This window comes from Prosopis cineraria, unplaced genomic scaffold (genome assembly GCF_029017545.1).
Source record: "Prosopis cineraria cultivar Desert tree isolate PC_DT_omini unplaced genomic scaffold, ASM2901754v1 PC3, whole genome shotgun sequence".
NCBI classification, from domain to species: Eukaryota; Viridiplantae; Streptophyta; class Magnoliopsida; order Fabales; family Fabaceae; genus Prosopis; species Prosopis cineraria.
Window position 1 is genome coordinate 11,237,292 of NW_026555334.1, and position 15,965 is coordinate 11,253,256.

The 15,965-nt window shown below is 32.5% G+C and overlaps 1 protein-coding gene across 7 annotated transcripts; it reads left to right on the top strand.

The window, feature by feature from the left end:
• Nucleotides 1-3,501: 3,501 nt before the first annotated feature.
• Nucleotides 3,502-15,254, top strand: LOC129306386 (anaphase-promoting complex subunit 4). Of its 7 annotated transcripts, none has more exons than XM_054946972.1 (21): nucleotides 3,502-3,825; nucleotides 3,903-3,984; nucleotides 4,062-4,173; nucleotides 4,893-4,984; nucleotides 5,571-5,654; nucleotides 6,309-6,548; nucleotides 7,617-7,697; nucleotides 8,318-8,466; nucleotides 8,700-8,860; nucleotides 8,936-9,036; nucleotides 9,132-9,206; nucleotides 11,258-11,437; nucleotides 12,526-12,608; nucleotides 12,691-12,789; nucleotides 13,193-13,297; nucleotides 13,426-13,476; nucleotides 13,592-13,733; nucleotides 13,874-14,101; nucleotides 14,197-14,349; nucleotides 14,515-14,596; nucleotides 14,983-15,254. In XM_054946972.1, exons 2-21 carry the CDS (start codon nucleotides 3,916-3,918, stop codon nucleotides 15,075-15,077), a joined length of 2,382 nt encoding a protein of 793 aa, XP_054802947.1. In that variant the 5' UTR covers nucleotides 3,502-3,825; nucleotides 3,903-3,915; the 3' UTR covers nucleotides 15,078-15,254. The 7 variants fall into 7 exon arrangements, with proteins under 7 accessions (XP_054802947.1, XP_054802946.1, XP_054802949.1 ...); XM_054946971.1 differs by having other exon boundaries at nucleotides 3,908-3,984; XM_054946974.1 differs by having other exon boundaries at nucleotides 3,908-3,984; nucleotides 4,075-4,173.
• The last annotated feature ends 711 nt before the right edge of the window (nucleotides 15,255-15,965 follow it).

Consider the following 15,965-nt stretch of genomic DNA (forward strand, 5'->3'; position numbering starts at 1 on the left):
ATCTAATGATAGCAATTTTAATGTTCATTTTGCATATGATCTTTCAAGTAACCATAATGCACTTGGAGGGATTTGGAGTTAGACTTGGAGATGGAAGGGACCATAAAAGACCAAGTCTTCTTTTAGCTTATGGCAAACAATTGAGTACATACAAGGCTTTGGGCTATAAGGGGATTGTTAAGCTTTGATGAATGCCCCCCTAGGTGTAGCGCCAAAGAAGATGTCCTTCACCTCACTAAGATTGTAAGCATGCAAAAGAACGTTGGAGATGCATAGTGAAACCGGACCAGTGGAGTCGGTTTAGGAACTTGACAAGGGAAGAATGATCTCATGGAACCTTAAAAGTGAAATTGGCAAAGATTTTACTAGATAGGTACCTTGGGCTACTCTCTTTGACTATATTTGTTGGGATATCTAGTGTGCGAGATGCAAGATCCTCTTTGGCAATGATGATATTGATCAGACTACGTCAGGTCTTACTACTCTCCAAAAAGTCAAATTTGATTTTAGTTTGTTGAATATGTCTACTATTTAAGTAAAAATTTTAGTGTTTCTTATGAAAAATGGTACCAGCCCAAAGAGGGAAAAGTTAGATGAGATGTTCATGGATTTATCTAAGGATGGGCTCAGTAAATGTGGTGGAGTTGTTAAAAATAGCTTGGCTGGTTGGTTCGTGGGTTTTCATGCTGCTATTGGATTACTTCTAGTGGCGATGACTGAATTGTATGGCATTATTTTTGGTTTACATCTTTGCTAGAATGGAGGGTTTCAAAGAGTCAAAGTTTTCACTGATTGTATTGAAGCCATCAACTTTCTTTATCGTAGCAATGTGGATCAACATCCTTTTAAAGATATTGTAGAACAAGTTAATTGATCTTACATAGAGAATGACATGTGACTGTTAACTTTATGTTTAGGGAAGAAAATTTTTGCGTTCATTACTTAGGTAGAAATGCTTTTATTTGCTTAGATAGTTGGCATGTATTTGATCACCCACCCCTCACTGTATTAAGGTAGTGCATGAGGAGAGAAATTCCTTTCTTGTGAACCCTTGATGTACTTTGTTGCTTAGTTTTTTCCTAGTTGTAATAATAATAAAAAAAACTCCACCGGTTTCGTTTCTTCCATGTTTTGGATACAGGGGAAATTTTTTCTCACATAACTACATGAGTCAATGCTTATAATGATAAATCATAAATACACACACACATATATATATATATATATATATATTGGGTTATCAACCCTTAATAGATTCAAGTTCAAAATTAGAGTTGTGACTCTATTAAAACATTTAGGTAGTATAGACCCTTGTTTATGATAAAATTGGGACCATGAGTGCAATATTCTCATTGTTCGTTTTTTATAAGCATATGCACGCTTCTCCATGTAACTACTTTGTGGGTAATTTATAGGAGTGGGCAAAGAGAAAATAAAGACACTTTCCATTTCTATAAAACTTTCTCCCTTATCTTTTCTTTCTTTTCTCTGTATTCTTCTTGTGTTTTCAAACTGAGTTCTTATAATGATCTGTTTTCACATACGTTCTATTTGCTACAACTTATATCATTTAAGTATGCTATTCTCTTGCAAAAACTTACAATATTTGTCTGGAAGTTGGCTGGAAAAAAGTGAAACAACTAAAAATTTGACTATTATGCTTCGGCTGGAAAAATTACAAAATAACCCCCAAGGCAAATCAAAAGCTTCTCTTATGCTATTATGTAAGATACAAGGCCCAACTCATATCTTATGAACTCTCACTCCTTAATTCATTTGAGCCTTCAATCATTGTACATTGTGACACCAATAGTGTGACGTTGCCAAACAATCTAACTTCAGTTCCACTTTGCTTCCACTTCCCCAAGGGCAAATGTGCATATTGGATTGATTTTGATTCATATTCGCTCTATGATGCAATATATGTTCAAGCAATAGTTGAATTTTTTTTTTTTGGCCTTCTTTATATATGATTGATAGATGATTTTAATTTTATCGTTTGAATATAGTGGCATTTTGAAAGCAGCGGCAATGGTGGACTTTGTAATAAAGTTCCATTAGTTTGGCTTATAATATTAGGAAAATGGAGAAAACTTATATATTTAACCTCATATATTTAATATGCTTGTATTTAATTAAATTAAAATATGTGAATTTTTTATAAATTATTTATTCTACAATAAATTCTTGTTATTGATTAAACCAATATATTAAGATCCACATGTTATGATTTGATTAAATATAAGTATATTAAGTGTATAAAGTTAAGTATATAAGTCTTGTTATGGGGAAATTATGTATAGGTTTCAAGCAAGTAAATTAATTCCAACTAGTTCTATTGAATTTGAAGAATTACTGATAGTTTTTTTTTAATAACAATTACTGATAGGTTTTAACTTTTAAGGGATTTAGAATAATTTGAAAGGGGTGTGAAATTACTCCCTTATATCTAAGGACCTTTAATTATTTGAGCGACTCTAATTATTTTTATATTTGAAAATAATTAGTTGGTAATTTTCATTAATTAATTTCTTTAATAAATTTTTAGATGAACTCAACCTGTCATATGTAATTAAAAAATAATTTTCATTTTGTTCTAAATAAAATCATAATTAAAGATACTTTGAAGCCATTATTATTTAATTTACTATATGTTTACTCAATACTTAATATAAATTGCTTTTGACCATTATAAATTAATCTAATGAATTTTTACTTCTCTTTTCTCAATTTTTTCTGATTTAATTTAACTGAAAGAAATGAACGCAAATTATAAGATGCCACACGAGGAACTGTGCTAGGGATGTAAACTTTTCTTTTTATCTAAATATAATGTGAAAAATAAAATTTCTTTTCTTCAAATCTTAAATATAATTTAACAACATAAATATTAATATAATAATTCTTTTGGTAATTTAATTTAAGGTTATAAAATTATTTTATTTCAACGACAATTTTGCAAAAATATATCAAAATATTTTTATTACTATATGTCATAATCATCATCAATTGTTAACCTAAAATCATGTTTTTTTTTAAAAAAAAAAGATTCAGCAGCCTATATACATATTAATTCAAATCAATTATACACTTAAAATTATTGTCTATAAAAAAATTACATAATTTTTGAATAGATTTTAAAAAAGTATAATTAAAATAGCAATTATGACTTTTGATAATTAATTTTGGTTGGCAAGTATTTCCTCCGTTTCTATCTATAAAAAAAATTATCATTTTTTACTTTTTTTTTATATAATAAAATTACATATTTCAATAAATATTTATTACATATTTTTTAAATTATCTCTCATAATTTATATTAATAAAAAATAATTAATTCATATTTATATTGATTAATATAGAATATTTTAGTTTAATTTTTTATTTTTAAACATAATTATTATAATTAATTTTTTATACTGTGTAAAATAATTTTTTTTTTTTCATGTATATTAAAAAGGGAGTAATCTACTAACAAGCTCCACACTCGGCAGAGGTGGCCGTCGGACTCCGTCACTGGGTGGAGCTCACAGTCAGACGCCGTCACTTGTTGAGGCTCGCTGTTGGACACCTTCCACCGTGGTCATCTGTGCGTCGGTTTTCTCTGACACTTATTGAGTTCTCTCTTTCCTCTTCCTTGTTTTCTCAAAACCAAATTCCAGCAAACCAAACAGGGCCTTAGTTCTTTGAAATTACAATTCTTTTCTCGGTACCAGCAAATTGAAATCGGCAAAATCCCGCCACGCATCGTTGTTTGCCCACCTCAGCCCTCCTACTAAGCCCTCCCGCTGTCCAGCAATTGTCCATCTCCACTTCCGTTTCCAGGTAATGACTTTAGTTATTGCTTTTAATGTCTACCATTTCAAAATCTTTTTATTCAGAGCTTTTTATATTCCCTGAAGCTCAGTGGTCGATATGGAAACCGATGAGTCGTCTCGGCTGCTTCCTTTTCAGCTACAATTCGACAAGCCTGTTGCTTCCCAGGTTTTCTTTTGATCTTCCCAACATGTTAGCCTGATTCTCTTCCTGCATTTTTCTGATGTTTTATATTTGGCTCATAGATAAAAATTGCAGAGTGGAATCCTGAGAAGGACCTACTGGCCATGGTTACAGAGGACTCAAAGATCTTGCTACATCGTTTTAATTGGCAGAGGTTATGGACCATAGCACAAGGTGACCGGGGTCCTTTTCAAACTTCATCTTTTTGATTCAACTATAGTATTTCCTAACATGTCTAGTAATGAAATGGGTTTATCGACTTATTGATTTTTGGGTTAGTATACTATCACAATTTACAACAATTTGGTTCTAGCATGTTATTTACCTAGGATATAAAATTGATGTCGAAGACCAGAGTGTTAAGTTTCTAAGGTGTTCCTTAAATATTCTGCCCCTTAGAATTAATTTATTAGGGCGTAATTTGCATCTATAACCGTGATGTTTCCAATGAATTGCAAACTGTATAAAATTGCCTAGAACATCAAAAACTTGGTTCTGTGTTGCTCTAATTTTCTACTCCCTCTGTCCCAAATTATAAGGTACTTTTGAAAGTCAAAAGTTTTTCCGTCTCAAAATATAAGACACTTTGGATAAATTAAGGTTTCATTAAATGCACCAATTTTAATATTATCCTTTTTCTCTCTATAATTAATTTCCATCTTTTCTCTTTTCAATGTATTAAATGATGGGTATTTCGAGAAGTTTATATTTTTGTTTTGGAAAGATAACGTTGTTAGGTGTATTTAATGAGGTTTATTGGTATGCGAGATTTTGCCTAAAAGTGTCTTATAGTTGGGACGGAGAGAGTATTTGGAATTTGTTATCTTTGTTGGATATCAACTGTTGCTACAACTTCTAGCTTGTATGATAGATTAGTGCCTTTCTTTCTGTAGGAAGGTGCATAACATCCTTGTGTTGGCGTCCGGATGGTAAAGCAATTGCTGTTGGTCTTGAAGATGGAACAGTGTCGCTGCATGATGTTGAAGTGGGTAGCAGTTTTTGTTTTTTCGGATTTGATTTTTTCCTTACCAATTTGTTCCTCATTAGCTTGCTTAAGCAGCTAAGGCTGTGTTATGAAGGTTTTGTCTTATGGATTTCCCAGATATTAAAAAAAAAAAAAAAGGCATGTCTGGAGGTTTGAAAGAGTTTGTCGAATGGCTGTTTTTGTTTTGAAATATATCAGAGTAAATAAACTAATTCATATACTATCCCAAAAAAAAAGGATTTTGTTTCTTATTTCTTTGTTCTAGAAAGGCACGTGGTTGAGTCTCTTATTTCTCTGTACTTTGACAGTGATTGTGAGATATATGAAAAATGATTAGTCTAACAGGTAACCAATACTATAGTTTTCATTCCGAAGAGGAAAAACCAGTAAAAGTCCAAAGATCAATTTCATAATGCTTGCTTTTTGGTCGATCTTTTTTCTTTTCTTTTTTCTTTTTCTTTTGCTGATAGAGTAGGATCTGTTCTTTTTGCAGTGATGCTTTTGACTATGTGTAGCTTTGGAGTTTTTGGTCTTATTTTAGTAATTCCTATGGTGCTTTAACTGAGAGATGATATTTCTGAGGCAGAATGGGAAGTTGTTAAGAAGCTTAAAATCTCATTGCGCTGCCATCGTATGTCTGAACTGGGAGGAAGACAGTCACCTAATTACAGTATGCTTCTTCCTATCTAATGACTGGTTTGTGCCTTATTGATTTTGATTGGTATTTTGTGTCCACTAGAACAAGAACGTTTCTATGTGTGCACATATTTATGGACTATTAGTATCATGCAACAGCCATGTGGTAATGCTTTGGATTTGTGGAATTTATTTTCTCATCCATTGGCCTGACTTTTGCTTGCTTTGAATTCAAAATGAACATATGCTGGTTAATATATTTGAGATGAGGAAAAAAGAAAGAAGCTCTGCTAATAAACTATTATCTTTAACGTTTCACAGGTATTGTTATCTGAATCTGATTAGTCTGTGACTTTGCTTTACGTTTATATGCTGGCATGATTAAATTGGAATTAACGGATTTGAAGCACATGTGAAATTTGTGTAAAGGATATATTTTTATGCCATAAAAAACAAATTACATTTTCCTTGTTTATTGTCTCTCATGTTTTCTTTGACTAATAAAATTTGTCCAAACATACCTATTGAGGCAATTTTGTATCTGGAACTTGAACAGAGACTGTATCCGAGTGCGCCCAGCAGTGTTTTTTGTATCTATGTTGTGCTTGTTATTTCTCTCTCTATCTCTCTCTTGGTGTGAGTTTTTTTTTTTTTTTTTAAATGTTCCCTGCCTTAAATTGTCTTTCAGAATGACAGTGGTCCCGTAGCAAAGTATGAAGATAGAACCCCTCGTTTCTTCCCTCCTGCTCCCAGAGTTCCTCGGATGCCTGGATTGGTATCTGGAGATAGTGGCTTCATGGAGGATGGTGAAGATTCATTTCAGGAGCTGTCAAATTCTTCTCATCGACGTTTCAATATCCTATGCAGTGGAGATCAAGATGGAAATATTTGTTTTACTATATTTGGCATCTTCCCGATTGGAAAAGTTGTAAGTCATTGCTTGCCCTGGCATTTGTTTTTATTATTATGCCTCTTGGCATCGGAGGCATGGTAAGAAGTTCAAGGAGTAGGAATTCTAATCATTGGTACTTTTGTTTCTGTTTATTTACTATTAAAAACTTATCTTCAATATTTGATGAATGCTCAAGATGTAATGGTGTATGTCACACCAGAGACAAACATAAAGTACACCATTCAACTAAAACCAGAATACATACTTTACTCCTATATATCATATAGGAGTAATGTAAGGTACTTCTGCAAGCTATATTCTGACTACCAGAAACTGACAGGACTAACAGTGGAAAACTATTAGCCAACTATTTAATATTCTTTTATTCAATTAACATGAACCAACAGCTGATAACATTTCGGACCCTCATAATAATTAACTTAGGATAGTTTGTAGGGGGGTTTCACATAGCTGGGCTAAGCGCAATAAGTGCAAACTCTCTTGAATTAATGCCTGATTTCTTAAATAAATCATTGGCTGTTAGTATTCAGAGTAGTAATGACATTGGACCTATTTGTGGATGTGAAACTTGGAAGTCTGAACTTACCTCTGTATTATTCCCTTATTTTATATGAAAAGATTCATGCTGCCTTGAGTGCAGGCTTTTGAGTGTAGAATGGATTGATCTAGCTGATGTGGACTGTTCTTTTACTTGGGAAATCAATAAAATTTAGCCTTTAGTGTCATAAGATAAACAGTGTATTTGTTTGTCTAGCATGTGCATGTGAGCTTCTTTCCCCTTTTTGATCAATGAGCTTCTTTCCCTTTATATATATAGCATGCCAAGTTTATAATATCATTCAAATTCTTGATAGTACTCAGACAACTTTTACAAGACAATATATTTTTGGATAAATATTGTATGCTCCATCCAACTACAGCAGAAAAAGAAATCATGGAAGCTATCAAGTTGGTCTATTCTTTTTCTTTATTCTTTATGTCCATCATCTTGTATCTTATGTGCTGCTTAGTTCCCTTTTCACTCGACTGTGCATTTAACTTCTTTTTTTCCCTTTTGGATTAATTTTGATGTTGGTGTTTCAGAACATACACAGCCTTGCTTTTCCTACTTCCTGTACGGGTGTAGAAGCAACGTACCAACTTTTAAATGCTTCTATACACAAGGTAAACTCTTCTTTTTTATCAGTAAATTTTTTACACTCACCCAAGCAGGGGACAAAAGCAGGAAAGAACAAAATGTAGTTTGGTTCTTGTGATTAAGTACTATGATTCTTTAACATGTGAATAAGTATGGTCCACTCAGTGAATAGGAGAAACAGATTGTTTAATAATAACCATTGGAGTAAGATGATGACGGTGCAAAGGAGACAAAGCATTTTGATCGTTCGAAATCCCAGTTCCTCTGCCTATTGGATCTAATGTTTCTGCTACCTAGTCTACCTTTACACTATGTATGCTAGTTTTAAATGGTAGATCAAATGGGAGAGGGGAATGGAAAAGATTCTAAGTTTAATGTTTCAATAAACCGCTTTGATGTTTTAACCAATTTATAGGTTTGGGGTTAAAATGGCAAATTATAGGCTGTATTGCTCTTGCTAACCCTTCCATTCCTCCCACCCTACAGAAAAAAAAAGGAAAACCCGTAAGAGGACAATGGGGTGAAAGTGGGATGCGCCCACTATGGAACATATTGGTAAATAAAGAATAAAATTAACAGAATAACTGGACTAAACATATAGTTTAGCAACTTACAGGTGGAAGCTGATGTTGTTACATGTCTCCAGGTCTCTTTATCAAAAGATCTTTGCCGTTTGGTAGTCATGTGCTCAGGGGTCCTTGTTGAAGTTGATAATGACTCGAGGCGAATTCATAAGGATGGAGAGGTTCATGGCCTACACTGTTTAGCATTAAATACTGCTATATTTTGGAACAGGTAATCTTTCTATGAAAAGCAGGATGTTCTACTAGTAAGTTGATAGAAAATAAATTGTGTAATGTCAAAACTATAAAATCTTTCTATTTATGTCTCATTTATTTTTCTTTGTTAATTATATAAGCTTTTACTCTGTATTCATGAAGATGAAAGTGATCATGCATGCTTACTTAATAGAACTCTTCTGCCTCTGTATGCATGACTTTGACTCTCTCCATGTTCTATACATGTAGGAAAAATGAGCTCCATCAGGTAGCTCAACAAGCTTCTAACATTGAGGATTTGACTGAGGTTGTACGGACTTCAATATCTGTTATGCGTAAGCAGTGGTCTGATGCCATGCACACTTTTCGGGAGAAGTTTAATTCTTTGTCATCCCTGATTATAGATCACGGTAACTGATTTAAAGTATAAGGAAATCGTTTGTGCAAAGCTCATAAATTCATTTGTTTCCATCATTCATGAATAGGATTTGATTCCACCCCTCAAGAGGAGTTTCTGAGCCTTTTGGGTGGTGCAAGGACCAGTTCAGCTGTTCATCAATTTCTTGTTAACTCCCTTGGTGAAGTGGTACACAGATAGCCTTATATATATATATATATATTTGTTTCTTCAATATTAGTTTGTGGTTGTAGTTTTTAGTCAGTACGTTTATTGCTCTTCAGGGTGTTAAGCGTGTTTCAAAGGTTCTCTCTGGTGCAGGAAAAGAACTTCAGCGTATTGTCTTGGACCATCTTCAGGTGCATGTTCTTTTTCATGTGCCTTGTGTAGTGACATCTACTGAATGCGTTAATGCTTGAGAGCATATTTTATCAAAATGCTTATGCTGTAAATAGTTTGGTGCAAAAAAGGATCCCATTAATACTCTATTTTTACTTTGATGCTGTTACAGATCAAATGGCCTCCTCTGTATAGTCTAGAGGAATCCTAACCAACTATTCTAATGGCTGCTGCTAAGCCATCTGGAAGTTGTTACAATCCCTCGCCTTTTGTTCTATCCTTTAGAATTGCTCTGTATCACAATTCCTAAATTGATGTTCGGCTATATTGCTAAATTCTGCAGTTTTGGTTTGAAGAGATACAAAACCTTTACAATTGGTAATTAGTAAATCGGAATATAATTCTCAAAGTCCATGAGATCCCCTTTTTGTTTACAAGTAGAATTAGAATTTATAAACTTACAAGCTACAAATAAGTGATTTAAAGCCCATGCTATTATGTTTGACGTCAATAGAACCAACATGAAATTGTTCATTGTGTCCAAATTCTTTTTGTATGAATGTGAGTGATGTTCATTAACAATCTCTTGTTTTAGAAAGTAGATATTATGATCTCTTGTAAAATTTATTTGTATGGTTTTCTTGACCTTTGTAAGGCTTGGCCACAGTTTTTCTAACATTATATGTAGACCTGAACACACACACACGCACACATTCTCACACGAGCAGACTGTAGAGTAAATTACTAAGTATTAATAACGGGAATTGGTTAACACTATGGTGTCTTTTTGGTACGTTGCAATGATTTTTATAAGAATGAAAATGAGAATGGAAAAGAATTTTGAGACCCAGAATCACATTTGACATGATATATAAAGGGATCAGAATGCCATTTTATTTTATATTTGGTTAGATGGAATATATGGGGGAATAAAAATAGTGGTAAAAATATGACTGAAATGCACTCAATTAGAAAATGTTACTCCCTTTGGTCCTGAATGTAGGAATTAGATAACTAATTCATGCAGATTAGTGAAATTTGTTAAGTCAGATATTTGTGAGAAATGTCGTGTTAGTTTCCCTAAATTACTCCTCCTCCTTTATATCATTTACATTGGACTCTACCCTTATATAATGGGTGCAATTCATTGAGGTAGTTTAGGGGAAAATAACAAATATGGGAGACAAAGGAGATTGAAGTTATATATTTAGAATCAAATCAAACCTCTCAACTAGCTCCTTCATTTAGAACCAGAGGGAATATATTTTTTAACCTTAATTAACTAAAAAATTAGTACTTTCAAATCTCAATCCCTAACTCTTAAACGAATTAGATTATATCATTGTTATTATGTTCTCCAATAAAATAAATGACATTTATGATTTAATTGAAGAATGATAATGATACTATTGTTTGCAAGAACTTTATACTTTCCATTTTATTATTAAAAAAATCATACACTTCATGTTTTAATTGGTTAATTTGACAATATATAAGGATCTATAAGTTTTTCTTCTCCCAAATTTCACCATACATGGATACACCGTAATCTTTCTGTCTTGAGCTCTTCAATCTCACAAGTCAGCTTCTAAAGCATGGCTCTTCCAAAGGTCCATGTGACATTTTACCCCTTAAATCTCTATATTAGGGGATATGGTTGTTTTCTTTGCCCCATTGGACTTATCGTTTACATGTGGTTAGCTTCTTTAAGAGAATTTTTTATGTCAGGTATGTAGAGAGATTAAGGAGCATTCTTATGATTATGCGCTCATCTTCTGTATTTTTTTTCCCTCATTCTTTCTCTGACTTCAGCTTTAGGAGGATTCATTGTATTCTCCATATTCTTCGGCTCCACTTTACCAAAGTCATTTGTTTTGGGGGCAAAAAAAAAAAAAAAAAAATTGCATGAATGCTACAGACTAAACTAGTTTTATCTCTTTAACTGCTGCCACATGCCATATCCTTTGAAAATATGCTGCAACTTTTGTTCTAAATAACTTGAATTCTAAATACAAGCTCTGCAAACTATTGTATTGTCAATGAAAACTAAGTGAAGCAATACATATTTCAGCCTGCTACAGAAGTTATTGCATTCAGGATGGGAGAACTAAGAGGGCTTTCAAGATGGCGTGCACGCTACTACGGCATTGGCTTGGATGAGTCACTTCTTAATAATGCAACAGAAAAGGCTGGTATGCTACTTGTGCAAGTTGAACGATTTATGAGGATTCTTTCATCTGTTGTGCAGCAGGTTTGCCATTTTTAAATCTATAAATTTAAGTTATCTCTTGAACTTTAGCTTCAATCTTACTAATGTATTCTCTATTTCTTTTAACATTTTGGTTTGTCTTAAATTTTTTCAATAGCTATTAACTATTTTTTTTTTTTTGGGTGTGGTTACAATGAATTCTTTTTATGATTCAACTGTTTGAGCATAGCATTGCCTTAAATATAATAATTCCATTATTATCTGTAAATCCTCCATCTGTAATTCTTTATGAGCAAGCAAACTTCAACAATGAAATCAATACAACAGATCCTAAACACACACCATTGTTGACTTACTAGTCTAGCGCTCCCCAATTTTATCAGTTTTCCATGTTAAACTACATATCTTTTCCTCATGATGTAAATAACTTAGCTTCTCAAAGATTCTACTCATATTTTTAACATTTAAACCCCTGTTGAAATATGCGGGGGAAAAATCAAAGGAATTAAAACAAAGTTGCATGGGGTCCTATGAAACATGTAGAGAAAGATTGAAAGAATAAGAAAGGTTGCACAAGGCCCAAGAGGAGCCGTACTATTCATGGCTTCTGAATATTGATGAATCATGTTTGTTGCTCCATTTTTACGTGTCTTTGAAACATTGATTGGAGTTTGACATTTTGGCATCTCATGTATTCAATCCAATGCTTCTTGAGTGAGTGTTATGACCACATGCATTAAGTATCAGTTCCTTTGTATAAGCCTACAGGTATTTGATGGAAGGAAGTCTATTACGCTTAAAACTTCTATTAGTTAGGAGAAACGATATTTTCTAGGTGGATAAATCCCTTCCGCAATAAACCATGAAAAAGCATTATATATATATATGTATATATATTAATGTTTGAGGTCTATTTTCCTCATGTATGAAGAGGATAGAATGGATGAGAAACTTTGAATTTGGCTTCTATTGAAATGATTAAAGCAGAACGTGTTACGATTTGATGTGTCTGAACAAAATCAATTTGGTATGCATGTTAACATTTTTTTTATTTTTTTCCGAAAGCCCATTCTGCCTACTTTAGTTTGTACATTTTATTCACGATTCATTTATAATTTTTCTTGTACCAGTTTTCAAACTTTTTCAACTGGCTCTTAAAATGTATAAAGTTACTCATGTCAGAACCTAGTGACCAGCTTCTACCATATAACAGGTTTGTTTTACAATCTCTTAATGTTCCGATTGTAAAGGTGCTATTTTTGTCATTTTTCTGATGTTACTTTTCGATTTGGCAGTGAACTTGTTGTAATATTCCTGAAATTTTTGTATGACCAAGATCCAGTTAAACAACTGCTGGAGATATCAGAAACGGATGGTGATGTTGAAGTTGATTTGTAAGTTTTTTTCTCCTTCCCAAGTCGTATTCAGTGTTTGATCCCAAACTATCACCATTTTCTGCTACCAATCGCATTGCATCTTTGCTTTATTCAAGCAGTGGCTCATCTTTAGCTTGTATAATTATAACAGAATTTTTTATGCTATTGGCATCTCGCTCTTGATATTTATATTTTCCAGAAAATTAGGCCAGGTTTTTATGGCATACCAGCATTAAGAAAGTTTTAACTATTGTCTCGTATGAGAATTTAATTTCAAATTTCTGCTAGCAAGATTTCCAATGATTGAAAGTGGATAGCTTCTTTATTCTTAAATATAATATGCATGGAAATCTAGGGTTATGAAACATTCTTATTGGAATATGGATGTCTGATGTTGATTTGCTTTTACCAATTTCTACAGGGAGACGTTGGAAAGAATCAGAGAATTAGTTCAATTTGGGGGATTCGCAGACTCTGAATATCTAAAGAGAACTTTGGCTAAAGAATTTCAACAGATGGAATTAAGGTATTATTTTCTTTATTTCTTTTCTTTTTTTTTTTTCTTTCTGGTTATTTTTCATTTACATTAGGGGAGTTTGCGGCCGGGCTGCTATCCATATTCTTACCCACTCTTACCATTTAAGTTACCCTCAGGTGGCTGGGAATTAAGGTATTTTATTCCTCTTTCCATTGCCCTCACCAATGGTAATGATCAAGATACTGATGAGATTAACAGAGCACTGGCCCATTCTTTAGCTGTGGGCATTGTTCTAGTTATTCTATTGTATCTGAGTCTAATTGTGAATCTAATGTCTTCCAGCTTTAAGGAGGCTCTCCAAATGCCTTTTACTACAATTTCAGGAAAAATACTCTGTGAGGATTTATTACCACTCTTTCCCCTCTCATCTTTGCCAGAAGCATCTCTATCCATTAGAATTCCTGCTTCAGTATCGTATTTTGAGGTACTTGTTCATGATAGAATCTCCAACAATTTTTTAGTCTAATTCATATGAGGCCTTTTCTAGGTCATCATATTTTCCTATGATTTCATGCCAATTTATTTTCCTACTTCATAAGTTACATCTGTCGCTTCTTTCTGTAGGATTTCTCCAAAACTTCTTTGTCACATCAAACTTGTCAACATCAGTTTATTGATTACATATCTTTCAAAGTACCTGACGAGTCTTTCACGGATATTGAGAATTGCATATGCATAGTGCGGGGGTTTATGCATGACTTGGAATGTTTGAAGAAGGGCTATAATTCTTTGGAAGCTATGTTGTTATGCGTTCCTAGTGACTATCAATGCGTGGATCTGTCTTTGTACAAGGTAAAGGCCTAAATAGTGGATATAAAACCTTTCTAATAGCAGTATTGAATTCTACTTTGGTTCAAGTCGTAGTTTGATTTTGCTGTTTGAAATAGGATACTCAAATCGTCTTGTTACTAAACCAAGCTCCAACTACGTCAGAAAGCACCGGAGATGGTTGTATGATGATTCTACAAGCAAGCGATTTGCCATTTGTTTCTATATCAAGATCTGCTCACACAGATGTCTGGAGGTTAAAAGAACTCAAGGCAAGTCTTGCCATTTCCATCCTTTAATTCTATCCGATGGGGTTTATAGTTTTCAACTTAAGGAATCAAAACAGTGAAAATAATATACTTGGGGTCTTTGAACATCGGTAAACATATTTATACTTAATAATTCTTTCAACAATGCTTGAAATCATTTGTATCTAGGACTCTGCTGCGCACCTACATGTTGAGGATGAGAAAGCTCGCGCCATTCCTCATTCTGTAATAGCTCCCTTGGCAGTTAGCGGTAAGTAGTCTCATTCTTTTTATCCCTGTCAATCACATTATGTAATTCCTTGGATGCAAGATTCTGCTTGTTAGTCCACCAAAAAAACCCGGATGTGGATTTTTTTTTTCCCCATGTTTTAATCATGAGAATTTGGAAGAGTTTCAAAATTTGTTGCTTTTATTTTTAATTTAAGTTAGAATAACTTACCCCTGCATAAAAAATAAAATTAAAAGAAGTGTTTAAAAGCATTGTTTGGTGTTACCTCAGGAATAATATTCCACATTAATAAACAATATCAATTATCGCGCGCGCACAGAAGCATATAAATTCTGTATTGTTCAATGAAATCAAATTATTATCTATGCATTTGTATATATTAAGCTTTTACTTTGCCTTGCTAACAGCATCAAGAGGCGTGGCTTGTGTATTTGCTGCAAGAAAACGTGCCTTGGTTTACATCCTGGATGAGGATGAAGATGAAGCCTCAGATGCAGAATAATTGCCCATTTATTTTAATTTGTATGATCTTTGGTTGAATGAGAAAATATGTAGAAAAGGGATATCTTCCATTTTCCCATCAACACTTGCACCTATCTATCATGGTTATATCCAGTGTTACATCGCTTATTTATTGTAATATCCAATTATGATGTAATTAAATGGATTTTTTTTTAAACCAGAATTAAGTTGATTGGTTCAGGAAAAAGGGGTCATAGATATTCAATATGAAACATTTTATCATTTAAGAAAAAACTGTGTATAGGTCCCATGAAATAGATTTATTTATAAATAAGTTTTACAAAATTTAAAAATTATATCAAGATTTCTTGAGATCTAAGTATAATTTAAAATTGGAGTGCAAATGTAATAATATATCTATTAAAGTATATTATATCAATTAAATAATTTACAATTATTTTATCAGTTAGTTATAATTATCATATTAACTTTTTATAAATGTAATTTTACATATGTATTAGTTAAATTAATCAAGTGTTTTTAATTATTAACTATGTGAAGTTAAAGTTATAAAATGTTGAAATTACAATTATAAATTGTTGATGGAGTAATTGTAAATAATTAATGTTAAAATTTGTTAGTATGACATGATTGATTTAATATTAAATATGTGAAGTTATAATTATAAATTATTGATAAAATAGTTGTATATAATTACTATTAGACTTGTAATGCATGATTAATTTAATTATTAGATATATAAAGTTATAATTATAAAAAGTTGATGTGATAGTTATAAAAAAAATTACATATAAAGCTCATGTAATAGACTTATTTATCAACAAGTCTCTCGAAATTTAAAAATTATAACCAAGTTCAAGGTATAATTTGAAATTAGGATGTAAAAATAATAATATTTTTATTATAT

Coding starts and splice junctions, on each gene's coding strand:
- LOC129306386 (XM_054946972.1), top strand. CDS start 3,916: ATGGAAACCGATGAGTCGTCTCGGCTGCTTCCTTTTCAGCTACAATTC. Junction 9,207..11,257: donor TTGTCTTGGACCATCTTCAG/GTGCATGTTCTT, acceptor TACATATTTCAG/CCTGCTACAGAAGTTATTGC. Junction 13,734..13,873: donor CTTCAGTATCGTATTTTGAG/GTACTTGTTCAT, acceptor TTCTTTCTGTAG/GATTTCTCCAAAACTTCTTT.